This window comes from Macaca nemestrina, chromosome 11 (assembly GCF_043159975.1).
Source record: "Macaca nemestrina isolate mMacNem1 chromosome 11, mMacNem.hap1, whole genome shotgun sequence".
Taxonomy (NCBI): Eukaryota; Metazoa; Chordata; class Mammalia; order Primates; family Cercopithecidae; genus Macaca; species Macaca nemestrina.
In genome coordinates this window covers 88,888,419-88,907,547 of record NC_092135.1, presented here as the reverse complement: position 1 = coordinate 88,907,547, position 19,129 = coordinate 88,888,419, and the positions used below count along the sequence as shown (strand labels likewise).

The window sequence follows — 19,129 nt, the reverse complement described above, 5'->3', positions numbered from 1 at the left end:
CTACAAATGCCTCATCTTACAAGCCACATCCACTCACAATCCTGGCCCCATTAAAAGAAAAAGCATCCAGTTTTATAAACCTGACAGAGCTGGCACTAAGTTCAGTAGGCAGTCATCATTACCATGGAGATAAATAACAGAGCAAAAAGAAAGCTTTATATTACCACCAAACTGAGAAGTACTTGAAGTAGAGAAAAGATTTGGGAATGAAAAAGTTCTGGCCAACCCAATTATAATGTAAGCTTCACAAAGGCAGAGATCTTTGATTTACTTACTGATATATCCCAGGTTCCCTGAACACTGTCCCAACACATCACAGGCATTCATTCATAGTGAAAGTCATTCATAGTTAAACTGGGCACTATATTAATAACCACCCGAAGCAGAGGGTGACAGAGACATCAGAGGTCAAACAGGAATGCATACCCACCTCACTTCTGAGTGTACTACAGAATATAAATACATACGTATAAATACCAAAAGAATACTTTTCCTATCAAATTTATTCATGTGTAACTATAACCTTAAACTATATAGTTATACTATGTAAGATTATAACTTCAAACTTGACAATCATTCTAAAGAATGATTAAAAGCTTGTCTTATTACCTTTGGATTTAAAAATACATATGTTCTAGTTCTGAAGTCAACTTTTTGAATTCTCTAGATAAAAAAACTAAGAGACATAGAGAATGTTTAAGAAGAGAAAAATCATATTCAATATTACATGATAATAACTTCCTTCAGAGGCCGGGCGCGGTGGCTCAAGCCTGTAATCCCAGCACTTTGGGAGGCTGAGACGGGTGGATCACGAGGTCAGGAGATCGAGACCATCCTGGCTAACATGGTGAAACCCCGTCTCTACTAAAAAATACAAAAAACTAGCCGGGCGAGGTGGTGGGCGCCTGTAGTCCCAGCTACTCGGGAGGCTGAGGCCGGAGAATGGCATGAACCCGGGAGGCAGAGCTTGCAGTGAGCTGAGATCCGGCCACTGCACTCCAGCCTGGGCGACAGAGCGAGACTCCGTCTCAAAAAAAAAAAAAAAAAACTTCCTTCAAATTCAAAGACTTCCATTTCTTGATAAACTATTTCCTAAAATGCAAAAACAGGAATACCATTCCCTACTGGAATTTGCTTCATGGTTAAAGCCACCATGTCTTTTCATTTCATTGTGTCCCTTCATAGCACACAACATTTAATTCAACACATGGTGACTACTCAGTACATTTTACAGACCCAAATGACGATAAAAGCATATAATAATGTAAGAAAAAATAGACTAGAAGTTAAGAGATCCAGGTGTTCATTTCACCTTTGCCAATATCATGTCAACTATGGACCTCAGATTCCTTACTTTCAAAATTAATGGGCTAACCCATATATTTTTTATTGTAAGTACTTGAGGATAATTAGTAAAAAAAAATTAAAATCACCTAAAATGAAGGTCCTTAAGAGTCACAAATTTTTGGCTAGGGGAAGAGGCTCATGCCTATAATCCCAGCACCAAGGCAGGAAGATTGCTTGAGGCCAAGAGTTCAAAACTAGCCTGGGCAACATAAAAGATCAAATTTTCATAAATGGAAAAAAAGTTTTTAATTGCAACATTATCTTGAAAAGTAAAATCCAAAATTACTAGATTAAATGACTTTTGGTAGTTTTAACAAAATTTAGGTAAAATTACAACTCTGATATAAAGTTTTCAAGCTGTATTCACTTACAAGTTATACATCTTATGTAAGTTATATTTTAAGAAAACAGAAATATTTTAATAAAAAAACAAAAAACAAAGGAATACATCTCTGAGCTAAGTCTTTAAATGAGTGAAAAAAGAATACTGATTTTTCTCTTTAGCCTAATTTTCTGATAAAACTAAATTATAAGGTGATAATAATCTTTATGTCTAATTCCCAGCACAATGAACAGTGTCATTCTTGAAAAAATATTCTAGAACTTTACCATTTTCCAAGGGCCTCTCTTAATTCTTTGATTTTTAAATCAAATCATTCTCTTTAAAGTGCCCTCACATCACTATCCTTTTTATAATTCTGCGAGTTCCTCATCTGTCAGCAGCTGTGCCTGCAATGTAAGCGATTCCCAAATGCTGCTTTCATGGACTTCATGAAATCCTACATGTTTTCAACTGACTTTTAACTTTGCAAATGAACCAATGAATAATGGGATACGTTATGTTGCACTGTCTTAATTCTCATGCTAATTATATCAGGAACACAAGGAACAAAGACAATGACAGATGGGTTACCAATGTTAAGTTGAGAAATAGGGACTAATTTTATTATAGTGTCATGTTTTGACAAGTCTGCTTTTCTGAAACAAATTGGTAACTGCAGGTATTTGAATAATACTCAAAAAAGTGAGACTACAACTGTGACTAAAATAGATATAAAACTTAATATAATGTTACTGTTTCAGTTGAGTTTTTTTTTTTTTTAGACGGAGTCTCACTCTGTCACCCAGGCTGGAGTGCAGTGGCCGGATCTCAGCTCACTGCAAGCTCCGCCTCCTGGGTTTACGCCATTCTCCTGCCTCAGCCTCCCGAGTAGCTGGGACTACAGGCGCTCGCCACCTCGCCCGGCTAGTTTTTTGTATTTTTTTTAGTAGAGACGGGGTTTCACCGTGTTAGCCAGGATGGTCTCGATCTCCTGACCTCGTGATCCGCCCATCTCGGCCTCCCAAAGTGCTGGGATTACAGGCTTGAGCCACCGCGCCCGGCCTCAGTTGAGTTTTTAAAACTTAAATTAAAATCTAAATTTACCTTTTGAAATTATGTCCTGTTAGGAAATTAGTCAATTTTCATTATAAAAGATGATCTTCTCCATGTCATTCTCACCATTATACAAAAGTTAAGGCTTAGAGTTCGTTTTCATGAATTTGAAATAAACTTACCTCTGTCCATCTACTGTACAAACAGACACACCCCACAAATCAGGACTGAATTTGGCCAGTTGAGGAATATAATCTGCAACCTATCCAAAAGATTGGAAAGAAATGAATAGATATAATATTGGCAAATACTATATTTTCTTCCACCAACAAATTTCTTATCTCATTTACCTTCTACCAATGCCTATTTTACAACACTCAGTGGCTTCATAGTCTATCTTCTATAACAATGCTCATGAAAACTAAAGGCAAAACAGAATTGAGAATTATGAGATCTAAAGTGACTTCTCTCAGTCTCTATTATTTATTGTTTTCCAATGCATTCTTTCTTTCTAATGCATTCTTTCTTTCCCATGTTTAGCAGGAGAGTCTAGCAGAGGAACTTGAACTGTCTTTTTTTGTTTGTTTGTTTTTTAAGCAGGAAAAAAGTAAAAAATTTACTTAATCAGGGTCATGGGTGCTAGTAGGGTTTCACTAAGACATTAGGAATCAAGTACTTAAAAATAAGTAGTAAGTATTTACACTGAAGTTGTTACACAGTTGAATCTTAAACATGGACTCAAACTTCAAAGAGTGCACTTATACGCAGATTCTTTTCTGCCTCTGCCACCCCCAAGACACAAGACCAATCCCTCCTCTTCTTCTTCAGTCTAAACACAAAAATGATGACAATGAAAACTTTCAAGGTGATCCACTTCCATTTAATAAGTAGTAAATGTATTTTCCTTGTGATTTTCTCAATACCATTTCTATCCTCTCACTTTATTGTAAGAATATGGTATATAGGCCGGGCGCGGTGGCTCACGCCTGTAATCCCAGCACTTTGGGAGGCCAAGGCGGGCGGATCACAAGGTCAGGAGTTCGAGACCATCCCCGCTAACACGGTGAAACCCTGTCTCTACTAAAAATAGAAAAAATAGCCAGGCGTGATGGCGGGCGCCTGTAGTCTCAGCTGCTCTGGAGGCTGAGGTAGGAGAAAGGCGTGAACCTGAGAGGCAGGGCTTGCAGTGAGCCAAGATTGCGCCACTGCACTCCAGCCTGGTCGACAGAGCCAGACTCCACCTCAAAAAAAAAAAAAAAAGAATATGGTATATAATAAATATACAAAATGTGTTAATGGACTATTTATGTTATTGGTAAGGCTTGTAACAGTAGTTATAAGTAGTTAAATTTTAAGGGAGTCAAAAGTTATACTCAGATTTTTGACTGTGTGTGGGGTTGGCATCCTTAACCCCTGCTTTGTTCCAGGGCCAACTGGATTATACTAAAGCTACCCAAAGTTAAAACAAAAGAAAACAAAAACTTTCTATATGAAAATCAAACAGTCTCTAGTATTATTTAGAGGATTTTCAAAACTAGAAACATTTCATTTAATACGGCAGGATATCAGATCTGCAGAAATTCTGAATAAGGTTTTTTAAATTAATTAAAATTTTAAAATCCATCACCATCATCTGAAAATAAAAAAATCTTACTCGATTTCTCTTTAGCCAGAATAACAAAGTTAAACATTTAAAATATTGTAAAAACACTAAATCCAGTGGCTTCACTTACCTTAAATTTCTTAAGCAAAGCTAAAGTGTTTTCTTTAGCAAAACGCAACTACACAATTTACTCTCTAGACCTCAAATTGAGCTGAATTTATTAAGTGATTGGGTTATAAAAATATGTACATCAAAAGCATTACCTTTCCTCCAGACTGCTTTTTAGCACTTTCATATAACTCATCAATGTGTGAGGTAAAAGACATAAAGTCAGGAATGACAAACTTTCTTCTAAAGGCTTGTGTCAACAAAACAATGTTGCTCTGAACACATCTGTGGAATGTAAGAAAAATAATTAATAAATTGGGTACCTTTCAAATATTAGAACTTGGTAATAACAGTAACAATTAGGACACTGTTTAATAGATAAATTCATCATTTTATACAACTAAACTCCATAAATTTTGCTTTCTATATTATTTTCTTTCCTTCTAGCAGTCTTTCAAGTAGTTGCTTGTAAGCTGTTCAACATGTAAGAGAAATAATCTAGATGTGCCTAAAATTGTGTCAAAAACTAAAAGACAAGGCATTCCACCAGGTTTAAGTATTAAGACCATCTGAAACAAGCTTCTTACTCAGAGTTGGTAAACATTCAGCATGATGACATCTGGTTAACAAAATTCAACTGCCTTGGTTGAGATCTTGTTTATTTATCAAGTAATCTCAGAAATACATCTCTTAGTTCTTATATAGCTATTAATAGCATTTCATTTAAAAATTAAACATTTTGCATTTTAACATATTTTTCCTTAATTATATAAACTTTGTTTAGTCAGATTAATTTACCTCTTAAATGAAATGTCTGTTGAAATGCTTGCAAAAATAATGTATAATTTGAAATAAAATTTCATATGTAGTATAATAAATTTTATATTATTTGAGTCACCAAAAATGTTATACTACAATATTCTATTTAATATAAGATATGTAAATACAATGCAGAATAAAAATGTTTCACTGTTAAAAAAGTATTTTTAAAACATAGTAAACCAAGTGAATGGGAGAGCATGACATTCTGAAATCTAATAATTTGAACTGTATTCTGCTTTTTGCTAAAAAGAATAAGCCAGAAAATCAGTATATTAATGTAGCCTTTAAAAAGTTTTGCAAATAGATTACAGCCAATCGTATATTCTGAGCTTAAGTCTCTATAACACAGTAATAGAATATTTAACTAATATTTAATTAATAAAGGAAGACTTGCTAACCATGGTGTTAAGCCATAATACCAACAATAACAAATCTTAAGAGTAAGATGCTCTCAGTATTTCTTGTTTAGTCTGTAGTAAATGAGAAATTTTTAAATCTCAATATTTTAATTCAGGTTGTTCTAGATGAAACCAAATTAAAGTTAAAAGCCAGGTTTCACAGTTTATGAATAAGAATTCAGAATAATATAAACTCATTTGTTCAATATAAAATTAACGCACAGTTTAAAAATAAAATCCTAATAGAAATGACTACTGTTTCAGTCATAAGGATCCCCCTATTGACATTAAAAAATTATAGTCCTAATTTCCATAAATTACATATTACTGACACGCTAGAGCTAAGAAATATTTACTTCAAAAAATACAAAAAACTAGCCGGGCGAGGTGGCGGGCGCCTGTAGTCCCAGCTACTCGGGAGGCTGAGGCAGGAGAATGGCGTGAACCCGGGAGGCGGAGCTTGCAGTGAGCTGAGATCCGGCCACTGCACTCCAGCCTGGGTGACAGAGCGAGACTCCGTCTCAAAAAAAAAAAAAAAAAAAAAAAAAAGAAATATTTACTTCAATAAACAATCATTTTCAGATAGTTTCAATGTTAATCTCAAAAATGTTACCATTGTCTTAATATTTTTAATGTTTCAAAAAGCTTCGGCCGGGCGCGGTGGCTCAAGCCTGTAATCCCAGCACTTTGGGAGGCCGAGACGGGCGGATCACGAGGTCAGGAGATCGAGACCATCCTGGCTAACACGGTGAAACCCCGTCTCTACTAAAAATACAAGAAAATTAGCCGGGTGAGGTGGCGGGCGCCTGTAGTCCCAGCTACTCGGGAGGCTGAGGCAGGAGAATGGCATGAACCCAGGGGGGCGGAGCTTGCAGTGAGCCGAGATCGCGCCACTGCACTCCAGCCTGGGGCACAGAGCAAGACTCCGTCTCAAAAAAAAAAAAAAAAAAAAAGCTTCTAAAATCCAACTTGGAAGTATCAGAGTTGCAAGAGATATACATCAAACACCACCTTTCTCAGAGGAAAGAAAAATAGAATTCCTGATCTTAAACCAGTATTTATATCTACAACAAATCAAATATACTTCCTCATTTTTCAAGAAGTTATAAATGCAAAAATGAGCTGCTGAACAAATTTAAATTATTAACCTATTACCATTTAACTATTTTAATCAGCACCTTTAAAAGGATTTATAATTAACAAAATTATACACTCAGTGAAACTTTATGAATGTTCTGCTGTAGCAGAAGGTGCTGGTAAAGCTGTTGCAACAGCCTTCACTGGTAAATTAACAGGTGACAAAGCCAATCTTGCCTCTCAGGAGAGTATCTAACTGCATACTGATCACCATTCCAAACAGTAAGGTTTTTCTTGGGAGTTATTTTAATATAGATACCATGAGTCTAACTAGGAAATTAGAAGTCATATAAAATGAACTCTGAGGAGGTGCTTATGCTTTTCAGCAAGTTATATCTATCTCTGTCCTTTGTTCAGTTTTCTTATCTGTAAGCTGGGAATAATCATTTTCTTTCCTCAAGTGTTTATAACTAAAAACTAACGAAATGCACAATGATTTACAAGACATTTCTCAACAATAATATTTCATTTGTAAAATAACATAATAAATATGAAATCTTTAAGAAAATCAAACACACAAATGAAAGGCTACCATTCACTTTCTTGCAAAACAAAAGATCAAAAAATTATGATCATACAAAGAAACAGTTCTAACACCTATAAAGTTAAAAATGCATGAATAAATAAAGGATTAGTTTTCAACACAAATACTTTTACTTCTATTAGTTTTAAGGTTTACTAGCATTAAAAACAATTGACTATCAAGCTGGGTACAGGCAGTCTCCAACTTTCAAACAGGTTATACTCCAAAAGTATACTTAGAAAGTATTTTCCCAAGTTAAAAAAAGTCGCACATAATAGTTGTTTCTCAGATTACCGAAAAAGTCTAAAAATATTAATCTACAATGTATTTTAGGTAAAATATTAATACATTGCTTCAACCAAACCTACGCAACTTTATAAATTATTTCTCTGGGGAAAAATGAATCCCATGTTTTAACATCTCCTCCCCAGCTGCATGGAAGGGAGAAGTTTATTTCGGGCAACACTAACTAGATAACTTCTTATATTTGAAAACAAAGAAGGCCGGGCGCAGTGGCTCACGCCTGTAATCCCAGCACTTTGGGAGGCCAAGGCGGGCGGATCACGAGATCAGGAGATCGAGACCATCCTGGCTAACCCGGTGAAACCCCATCTCTACCAAAAACACAAAAAATTAGCCGGGCGTTGTGGTGGGCACCTGTAGTCCCAGCTACTCCGCAGGAGAATGGAGTGAACCCAGGAGGCGGAGGTTGCAGTTGAGTCGAGGTCGCACCACTGCACTCCAGCCTGGGCGACAGATACAGGCTCCGTCTCAAAAAAAAAAAAGAAAGAAAAGAACATCTCTGAAGCAATCATCTTTCCAGGTGACTGAAAACTATTAAAAGGTTAATAGATGGAGGTTTTGAACTACCTCATTCTAAGAATAAAGAGAGAAATAATTATGCCTATAGACTTGTACTTTTCTACTGGTTGCTCTTATAGACCATAAAACATTTGTCAAGTTAGAAACTGCCTGTATTACAAGCATAGATTTTTAAAAATTGGATTAGTGTTTAAAACAATAGTAATTACTATCTCTTAATATAATTGCAGGTAGAAAATTTAATGTTTGCAGTTCCCTGGCTTAATAATCAAAGGATTTAAATTGTTTTTAATTTCATATTTAAACACAGCAACATGTTTATAAAACATAAATATCTTTTCAAGTATTAAAAACGTGTAACTTTGGGAGGCCGAGGCGGGCGGATCACCTGCAGTCAGGAGTTTGAGACCAGCCTGGCCAACGTGGTGAAACCCTGTCTCACTAAAAATACAAAAAAACCAGGCGGGCACCTGTAATCCCAGCAACTTGGGAAGCTGAGGCGGGAGAATCACTTGAATCTGGGAGGCAGAGGTTGCAGTGAGCCAAGATCATGTCACTGCACCCAGCCTGGGCGACAGTGAGACTCCGTCTCAAAAAAAAAAAAAAAAAAAGTGTAAAATACTGCTTCCACTTAAAATTCCAAAGCAGTTCCTCCACTGATTATCAATAGATCTACCTATCATTACTCTAACAAACTTCATTCACAGACACAACAAAATAATGCCCGCAGAAAGCACTTTAATCAGAATATTGTGCAGATAGCTCATGAACACGAAAAATAATCCTTACTGCAAAGACACAAATAAATTTAGAAATGATGTTTTTCTGTCTCTTAAAAAGCAGGTTCTGGAGAGTCAAAATTCCTAACACCAACTGCAACACAGACCTAAAGTCTACACTTTAAGGTCAGCTAACAGAACCAAGAACCTCCTGGTGAAAAGCTGTCAGCAGTGCTTCACAGCATGCCAGGAAACTTCAGAGAAATACAGTTAAATACTTATACCTTCAGATGACTTAATACTCCAGGAGATATCTAGAACAAATCACCCAACCCCCCCAAAAAAATAAAACAAAAGTAAATACATCCATACATAACAAACTTTCAAAGTAGATGTAGAAATTTTTTGGATCCATGTCTGGAAAAAGCCAATGTCTTATAGTAGTATTTACAGTTTTATACTAGTTTCGACTTAAACAGTAGGAGTTTAAAATACTATTTGATTCTTTGGGATCCATTACACACATGTTCATTAAATCTTTAAGTAATCAAACTAATAGAAACACATTAATGAAGATAAATAATAAATACATGCAAATACAGGAACATCTTAAGGCTTTAATCTCCAATGTTGCCTTTAATTCTTTACTGTTTTGAAGAAAATGAAAATAGCCAAAAGCCTATGTATTAATATGTCTGAAGAGAGAAGCAGACAATGCAGATATGTAAATGTGAGGAACACAGTTCTGTCTGAAGCCCTCTCGTTTTACGATGTCACCTAAATCACCTTGTGGAAAAGAACTAGAGACCATGCTGAGAAAGCCTGAAAGTCATGCAGATGAACTGGGGATCAATATAAGCAATGACAGGACAAAGGATGTGCTCTACTCAAACTGAATGCAATCTCCAAGTACTGTAAACTGGAAACATCAGTGGCTCAATTTCCTTAGAACAGATTTAAAGAAAGAATACTCTTAGCCTGGTGTATTATAGAACCTAATGTGTACCAAGTTCTTCAAACAAATGATGTTTATAAATCCCCTTTTTCCATTACACAGGAAGCAGTGGCCTTCAAAGATGCAATTTTGTTTTAAAAGCAGAATCACCGTATAGCATAGCAAATCACCATTAAAGGTTTGGCAGAAACTTTTACTTTTTAAAAAGATCTTTGTCTAGCATGACACCATCTGATGTTGTTTGAAGAGTTAATCTTAACATATCCATACACTCTTTCAACCTGGGATCAGACGTTCGCAATCCTGTAGATTTGAGTGCCTGTTTTTAAAAAAATAAGAGTTTGTAAATATATAGTGCAAATAACGTATATGTTTATACCAACTATAAGATTTTACTCCTGTATATAAAAACTTCTACCCAACACTTGAACATGAATATGGCATCTTAGTGTCACTATTACCCACTTTCTGGACAAGTTTCTCATTGTTTCTTTCTTTTTCTTTCACTGATTACCTTGAAATGAGCATGATAAAAATTTGAAAACATAATAAGAGAAATAGTGTCAGTCAGAATCTACATGTCAGACGACCTTTAAGACTATATTTCAATAATACTGTATTTATTATTACTGATTTTTTAAGTTAAGATAGAAAACTATAAAAACTTACTGTAATAAATTTATGAACGGGTATTTTCTCTTGTCCTTCCGCAATTGTATAGAACAGCAAATCTTCCAAGCTAGGTAACAGACCCTGTTTTATTTTACTGAAGAGGTAGAAAGAATACAAAATTAATCTTTGTATGAACATTCTAATGGATTTTAACTAAATCCATTGTTAAATAACCATTGAACTAGACTACAGCTGAGCTGATATACCCAAGACTACAGTTATAATAAAAGTTGATTTGCCAAAATCAAATCAGTACCACTATAAACCACACTGAAAAACAAGTTAAAAAAAAAAAAGAAAGAAAATTATTAACACATATTTTTTAATCCCAGGTTTTGAAACCCTGATCATCAACTCTAGTTGTGCTAATGCCCAGCCATCCCTTATGGTGATGCCTTCCTATACAGCCCAGTACAATCACCCAATACAAATTACAGAGCTCAGCAAACGTTCCAGTAAGACTCAACACTGTTCAGTTGTTTTGGGGGTTTTCTAAACATGATGACTATATTTACATATTATTCAAATAGTTAACCTGATTATAAAATCTGGGAGAGACAGCAATTAACTATTGGACAGTAGTTAAGATCAAGTGCACAAGTTCTTGAATCCTGGCTGTAATACTATAGTTGTATAACCTTGGGTAAATGAATTAACCTTTCTGTGATCCAGTTTCCTCATTTGAGAAAGGGGATAATAGTGCCTCCCTCATGGGGTTGTGGTGAGTATCAGTTGGTTCAATACATTCAGTATCTTTAGAACATGCCTGGCAGAAAGTAAGACCCCACTGACAGTAGTTGTAGTTACTATTTCTAAAGTGATCTAGGTTTACATATCCTCGTCAGCCCCTTGCATCCATAGATTCAACCAACACAGATAAAAAATATTCAGAAAAAAAAAAACACACATTCAAAAGATAGTATAAGACCTATGTACATGGCATTTACATTTTATTAGGTATTGTAAGCAATCTAGAGATGATTTAAAATATAGGGGAGGGTATATGTAGGTTATAGGCAAATATTATGCCATTTTACATAAGAGACTTGAGCTGTGGGGGTCCTGGAACCAATCTCTTAACATATACAGAAGAACAAGGCAAGACTGTATATATCAAATTCTACAAATCATAAAGACTATTAAAAGAAAAACGTTACAGGCCGGGCGTGGTGGCTCAAGCCTGTAATCCCAGCACTTTGGGAGGCCGAGGCGGGTGGATCACGAGGTCAGGAGATCAAGACTATCCTGGCTAACATGGTGAAACCCCGTCTCTACTAAAAATACAAAAAAAAACTAGCCGGGCGTGGTGGCGGGCGCCTGTAGTCTCAGCTACTTGGGAGGCTGAGGCGGGAGAATGGCGTGAACCCGGGAGGCGGAGCTTGCAGTGAGCCGAGATCACGCCACTGCACTCCAGCCTGGGAGACACAGCGAGACTCCGTCTCAAAAAAAAAAAAAAAAAAAAAAAAACGTTACCAATAAATATGCTTTAAAAATCTTAATTAACTAGTGTAACACTAAGATGCTATGATTAACCAAACTTTTAAAAAATGAATGTCACGCAAATGTTTTTTAAAAACATATAGCTTTATCATTAAAATATTTAATGACATATCCTGACATATAATTATTCCCTGAAACTATTTTTGCTCTTAGACAACTTTAAAAAATGCATTTGGAGCTGGGTGCGGTGGCTCATGCCTGTAATTCCAGCACTTTGGGAGGCTGAGGCAGGAGGATCACTTGAGGTCAGGAGTTCGAGATCAGCCTGGCCAACATGGTGAAACCCCATCTCTACTAAAAATAGAAAAATTAGCCAGGCATTGTGGCAGCTGCCTGAATCCTGGCTATTTGAGAGGCTGAGGCAGGAGAATGGCTTGAACCCAGGAGGCAGAGGTTGCAGTGAGCCAAGATCGCGCCACCGCACTCCAGCCTGGGTGACAGAGTGAGACTCCGTCTCCAAAAAAAATACATTTGGGATGTTTTAGTAATAATAACTACAATATATTGATCACTTACCTATGTTCTACACACTGTGCTAAGTGTTTTACATGCATTCTAACTTAATCCTCCAAGGATCTTACAACAGAGGTACTATTGTTATCCAAAATATAGTATAATTTCTGGTATATACTAGAAGCTCAACAAATTTGTTATTTGTTCAAAAAAATGAGTACCTCTATTCCCATTTCACAGATTAGGAAAGAGAGGCTCAGAGGTTAAGTAGCTTTCCAAGGTTACACAATGGCAAAGATGGATTTTTCTGACTCCAAACTACTAGTACACTATACTGGCTCTCTAACTTACCAGCTTGTTATTACTTTTATAAGGTACAAACAAGTTTTCTCGGTCCTACCCTCATCTAATACCATTAAACACAGCTTAACAATACTCACTACCTAATATTTAAAGAAAAACTGAACCAGCTGTCAAAAAATCAGTGGATAATAACATACCAATTATTTACAGCAAATGGTTGGTCAAATACACTTCAGATAGTGGTAGTTTATCACTTTAAAAAACTGCAGAATAAGCTTTCTATGTATTTATCACACCAGTAAATGGTATTTGCTTTGCCTAAAAGCTATGTAAATAACGTAAAATATATGCTTTTTTAGCCTTTGGCTAAAAAATTAAAGTGACCATGTTATTGCCATAGCTAGCAAAAAAAGATAAATGTTTACTTGTTTTTAAATCAGAAACTAATTTTTATCTATAGAGGAAAGAATTTAAGCCAGTCCTAAAAAATAAGCTCACAAAATAAGCTGTCAAAACTGATAAAGAGAAATTACTACCTATCTCAGCATTTGAAACCTCAGATTTTGATCTGAGAATGATCTAGAGAACAAGCATATTCAAATATTCTCCAACTCTCTACCAGGCAGAAACTACTCAAGATCATTCATGCCTTACCCCCCGCCTTTCTCTTCCTAAATTAATTCTTTCTGGTAATTCTTCACAATAATGTATTTTTCACTAAAATTCAAAAGCTAAAAACTATAGCTTTCAGTAACTATATAGTAACTAGGAAATCCTTGAGAAAAGTATTTAAGTTTCAACAACAAATAGGATTAATCGTCTTTCTAATCTTATCATCAACAATTATGAATAACCCAAATGAATCCTCCAGATTCCTCTGGAGAGAAAAACATAAAATGGTTATGATATTCAGCAATTCAAATAGGATATAACAGAAGATAATCTGAATGAAAATCCTTATTTCTCACCTTTTTACTACTTCTCCAACTTATACTCTCTCTCTCATTTCCTTTCTAAATTCTGCCTTTAAGATCATTTTACCATCATATTATTTCTTTTTATTACCCATTCCTTCTCCTACTTTAGCCTCACAAAATAACTGTCTTAAAAAATAATTTAATGAAAAAGAAGAAAAATCCCAAGTATTTAACTATGCCATATATGACATCATGTTAGACATCATTTACAGTCTAGAAGAAGTAGGAGACATGTACCTAAAAAGAGGATTTACAGGAATGGATCTATGACATCCAGACTTTGGAAAACTACTTCACTGTGGTCTAATAAGGTCAAGCTTTTTTTAGATGAAGTGGAATTTGAGCTAAACCTGAAAGATGGGTAAAAGCTGGAAGCATGGCAACAGAAAAGGATTTCTGGCAAACAGACCAAAGGGATGAAAGTAAGCATTTATTTAGTGTTTATAAAGAACAAAAAATAGCTAGAGCACAGAATATGTGAATTAAGGTGCTTGTTTCTACCTAAAAGCTATTATATGAATACTTAATTTTTTAGTGTTGAGAATACATATATATATATATTCTGGTAAATGAGGAGACTACCTTCCAAAAACTACATTATGTTTAAATGAGGGGCCAACTTCTGCAACATGAAAAAAGGAACTGTCTTTGCTTACCCCACTGACCAAATTAGTTTCCCCATACCAAAGGGGGAATTCATATTCCTCAGTCTGGTATGCAGTTCTCTATAAATCAGCTTTACACTATTTATTCCTAACTTATTCCTTATAATTCCCCAATGTAACTGACTAGACTCATTGACCCGTAAATAAGTACTGCTATCTCATCTTTATTTTTTTTTTAACCTATCATCCTTCTGTTTAAAACCGTCCTCTCCCTAAATCTTTAAGCCACCAATGATCATTTCAATTGTTGCACAGGACTTTGCCCCCACCAGATTCTCTACACTCTTTAGCATTCTCTGGTATCACTAAGTGTTGTCATTTTGTTGTACCACTTATTACATGCCAAGCAATAGTGATAAAGATCCCTAAAGTAAGGTTGTGGTCTAGGAGAAATATGACGAAAGCCATGTGGCAAATACTATGGTAGAAGTGTTTTTCAAAAAGTATCATATTAGCAAGTACAGATGAAGTATTTAATTTTGCCTTTATGGGTAGGGGAAATCAAGAAGGTTTCTAATCTGTAATTAGGAGCAACAAGGCAAACTCATCTTCATCAGTTCAAAAATCTTATAAATAAAAAACTATCAAAAGAAGAAAATTTTTTTTAAAAATCCTTACTAAGAACTACAAAATGAACAGAGGAAAATAATTGAAACCAACTGTACAGTCTTATTTTGTTAAATAACATTTCATATCACCCAACCGCCCCAAACTATAAAGCTTCAAGGCTGGGGTCAAGTCTTCCTTAAAATTTTTTTTTTTTTGCATAACTCTTAAAACACATAGTATAGTATGGTAAACCTATGAGACAATGAAAAACTATCTTTTCAAGTGGGATTTTTTAAAAATGAGGCCTAATAACATAATACAATTATGCCTTCATTTAAGAATAATGATCCTTCAGGCCGGGCACGGTGGCTCAAGCCTGTAATCCCAGCACTTTGGGAGGCCGAGACGGGTGGATCACGAGGTTAGGAGATCGAGACCATCCTGGCTAGCGTGGTGAAACCCCGTCTCTACTAAAAAATACAAAAAAGACTAGCCGGGCAAGGTGGCAGGCGCCTGTAGTCCCAGCTACTTGGGAGGCTGAGGCAGGGGAATGGCATAAACCCGGGAGGCAGAGCTTGCAGTGAGCTGAGATCCGGCCACTGCATTCCAGCCTGGGCGACAGAGCGAGACTCCGTCTCAAAAAAAAAAAAAAAAAAAAAGAATAATGATCCTTCAGATGATATTTAGGGTTGTTTTAAAATCAGTGTATCATTTTGAATTTATAGTAAGCTGACTGGTAACTGTCTACCAACACCAGCAAATCAGCAGATTAATAAACCTATTAGATGGAAAGTTGAATTGATGGTGGCTGACCATATAATAAAATAGCATATTAGAATGAATGTTAAGTCTAACAAATTGACAAATTCTACTTATCATCCAAGTGATTTTGCCCCAAGGTGGAATTTAAAAATAAAAACTTACATCTTTTAAGGCTTTACTGCTAAAAAAGGACTCTCACTTTCTATCATATTAAAACCCTATGATGTAAATTAAGGTGGGTTAATTGTACCCAATGTACAGATAGAGTCCTAGAAGAGTGTGGTGGCATGCACCTATAGTCCCAGCTACTTTGGAGACCGAGGCAAGAGGACTGCTTGAGCCCAGGAGTTCAAGGCTGCAGTGAGCTATAATGGCACCAATGCACTCCAGCCTGGGTGACACAGTGAGATTCCATTTCTGAAAAAAATTTTTTTAATTAAAAATTTTTAATTTAAAAAAAAAATTTGTTTTAAGAGTATCAAAGTCAAGCAGCATGTCCAATGTCACATAAATCTTAAGTGGCTGGACCAGAGTTAGTCCTATAAAGCTCATTCTTTGTTCCCAGTTCCAGACTCTTCCTGCTCTGCCACCTCATGCTCTCAGTGGTTAGCACTCTATTTTAGGAAGAATATCTGTAATTCTTGAACAATAATAAATTTCTAACCAAAATGCAAATAAGAGAACTAAATTGGTCTGCCTTGATAAAACTGCATCCTGTCAAAGCAAAGATGAGATTATAGTCAATTAGGGCTGCTGTTTTGACTAGATTTTATAGCAGAAATTCATTTAAAAGCACACCAAAGTAAAAAGCACAAAAGCCACTTTATGTGAGGAAATGGTCAGGCTGTCCCTGTCAGTTCACAGTAATCTTTCCGTACGTTTGCATGACTTCAGAAGTTTAACCCAAAAGGCAGTCTGGCTGTCTCAGGTGGGAAGACTATGATCTGGAGAGATCAAGTCTATATAACATCCAACTCTGTTAGTTTTTCCAATAACTCATTTCTTCAGCCAAGTATTCTTTAATAAATCAGTCTAGATGGAATAATACAGATACTATATGAATTCTGTCACTGCAATCACTCTGATACCACTATAGATGACCTGTTCAGAATAACTAAAATACATAGGTAATTACTGAAAGACTTCAGCTACACACAAGGAAAAATGAAACAGCTATAAAACCGGAATGGGCTGCCTTCTAAGGGAGTGAACTCCCTTGTGAAGGCAGTATTCAGGAAGAGATGAATAACAACCTATAGGGAGTATGTAACAGAAGAGAAGAAAGCAGCAGCTGGGGAGAAAGGTTTGTAAGATCTCTTATAATCCTGAATCTAAAAAAATTAATTATATAAATTGAATTAATTTGCTGCTAATAGATGAAAAAAGAAAAATCAAAACAAGTCCTAATACTGTCTGAACTTGTTTAGGTCATTTAATATCTGTGGGCAGCTTATATAATATGTAAAATGAGCTGGAATTAAATGTTCTTTAAAGTTACTTCCAAGCCTAATTCTCAGTTTTTGAGTTGCTAAAAATAGATTCCTCCAAATCACTACATTAAAGTGAGATCACAAACTTTATTCACTCACGACTTACATACTTTTATTTTACACATTAGCATATTCATCTAGGTCCTAAAACTAACAGAAGTACTTAATGTCACTGAACTAGGGAACTTAAAATGGTTAAAATGGTAAATTTTATGTTATGTATATTTTATCACAATTTTTTGAAAAAGCTAAGCAGAACTGGATACAGAAGGTGAGAGTGAAGGATTGTTAAAGTGGAGACATGAAGAACAGTCAAACGATACAAGATACAAAAATCCACAAAAGAACAAACCCACGCTTAAGAGTACTGGTTAAAGCAGAACCAATCAAGGCATGAGAGAACTTACCAATAAATACATTTTAGTGCAGGGGTAGGCAAACTACAGCAGGGGCCTCCTCTTGTTGTAAATAAAGTCTTATTGGAAGACTGCCACATCCATGTACCTATTTTTTGTGGCTATTTTGCTACCACTCAGTAGTTGTAGTAGTGACTAGAGAACCCCAAAAGCCAAAAATATTTACTATTTGGCCTTTCAGGGAAAGTGTGCCAGCACTTGTCTTACAGCACCACTGTATTATAGTGCAGTATAATAATGCTTCCTTAAAATACACATAAGTTGAACAAGAAATGTTAAACTCTACTCATTACAATGTTTTAATATGGCAGAGAAATATGTAACATTTACTAGGGAGACTTATATCAAGAATAGTTATAAATTTTTTAAGTTTGATGTTTGAGGGTACCAGTGAATATGATTGGACAACGCTGATAAACAGGAGCTGTACAAATTCATACATAACCTATTTTCATACTTTTCTTTCAGTGTAATGGTGCTTACTATTCTTATACAACCAGAATCAGGATATTAGAGTAGAAAAGGAGGCAGTAGAGATTTACAAGTTCAAAATTTAACAGATGTGGTTCCTTTGATTTTCAAAACTATGGAATGTTTTTTACTGTTTTGGATGTTTCCCACTCATAATGGGGGGGGAAATCTTAAAAGTATCAAAAGGAGGCAGGAAAAACAATGCCGTTCTCATAACAATGTCATTTTGGCTTATTTCCTTCTATTACTTTTTCTGAGCTTTTTAAAACAGCTTGAGATCATACCGCAAGGAAAATTCTGTATTCTAACTTTTGGCCTAACATTACCTTATATCCCAAAAAGTATCTGCAAACATTTTAAATGACTAAATAAGAGACTCTCATATGAATGTACCATAACTTACTTAGCTATCCCACTAATGTTGAACATGAGTTTTTCTCTAGTATGCAAAACACTGCACCAAAAATATTAGGAAATAAATCTTTCCAACACTTCAGTTTATTTTGTGAACTTAGATTCCTAAAAAGGTATGAATACTTTTTAAGTTCCTCATAGAGCTTAAAAATTGCTCTTTAGAAAGTTTACAATCCCATCAAAAATTGAAGGACGCGGCTATGTCACTCAAAATATCACCAAGAAGACAGTTTTAAAAATCTTTTTTAGAAGCCTGTACCAGAAATAGGCAAAAATATATTTCTTAATCCTGAAAGCTATCAGTTTTATTTATCATACAACATCTACAGTTCCATGTTTCGAAAGTAATGCTTTTACTATAAACATTTCTTTATAATGAATGTTACATATCAAGCAGAGGACACTTCCAAATGGAAGTCAAGGTACATTAACATTTTGCTTCTACTACTTTGCAGGGGGTCAGAAAATCACTAAGTGCAGTGATCACTCATAAGTAATGTGTTTCATAACCAAAGCAATTTTACACCTGAGTAGATTTCAGGGTAAAACTGTAGTAGCAGTATCTCTATGTGAAAGCTATGTACCTCACTTAGAAATATCAGTAATTAGTAACTATTTTTATAAATACATCTGTTCACTCAGTTTTCT

General features: G+C 35.4%; 1 protein-coding gene across 4 annotated transcripts in view; it reads right to left on the bottom strand.

The window, feature by feature from the left end:
• LOC105468205 (glutaminase) overlaps positions 1-19,129 on the bottom strand; it is a 92,480-nt gene that overhangs the window by 67,079 nt on the left and 6,272 nt on the right. For all 4 annotated transcript variants that reach the window (XM_011718259.2, XM_011718257.2, XM_011718258.3 and 1 more), the window contains exons 2-5: positions 10,479-10,575; positions 10,007-10,128; positions 4,589-4,718; positions 2,905-2,984 (exon numbers count right to left, since the gene is read on the bottom strand). In XM_011718259.2, coding sequence (XP_011716561.1) covers positions 2,905-2,984; positions 4,589-4,718; positions 10,007-10,128; positions 10,479-10,575 — 429 coding nt within the window. The remainder of the gene's footprint in view (positions 1-2,904; positions 2,985-4,588; positions 4,719-10,006; positions 10,129-10,478; positions 10,576-19,129) is intronic.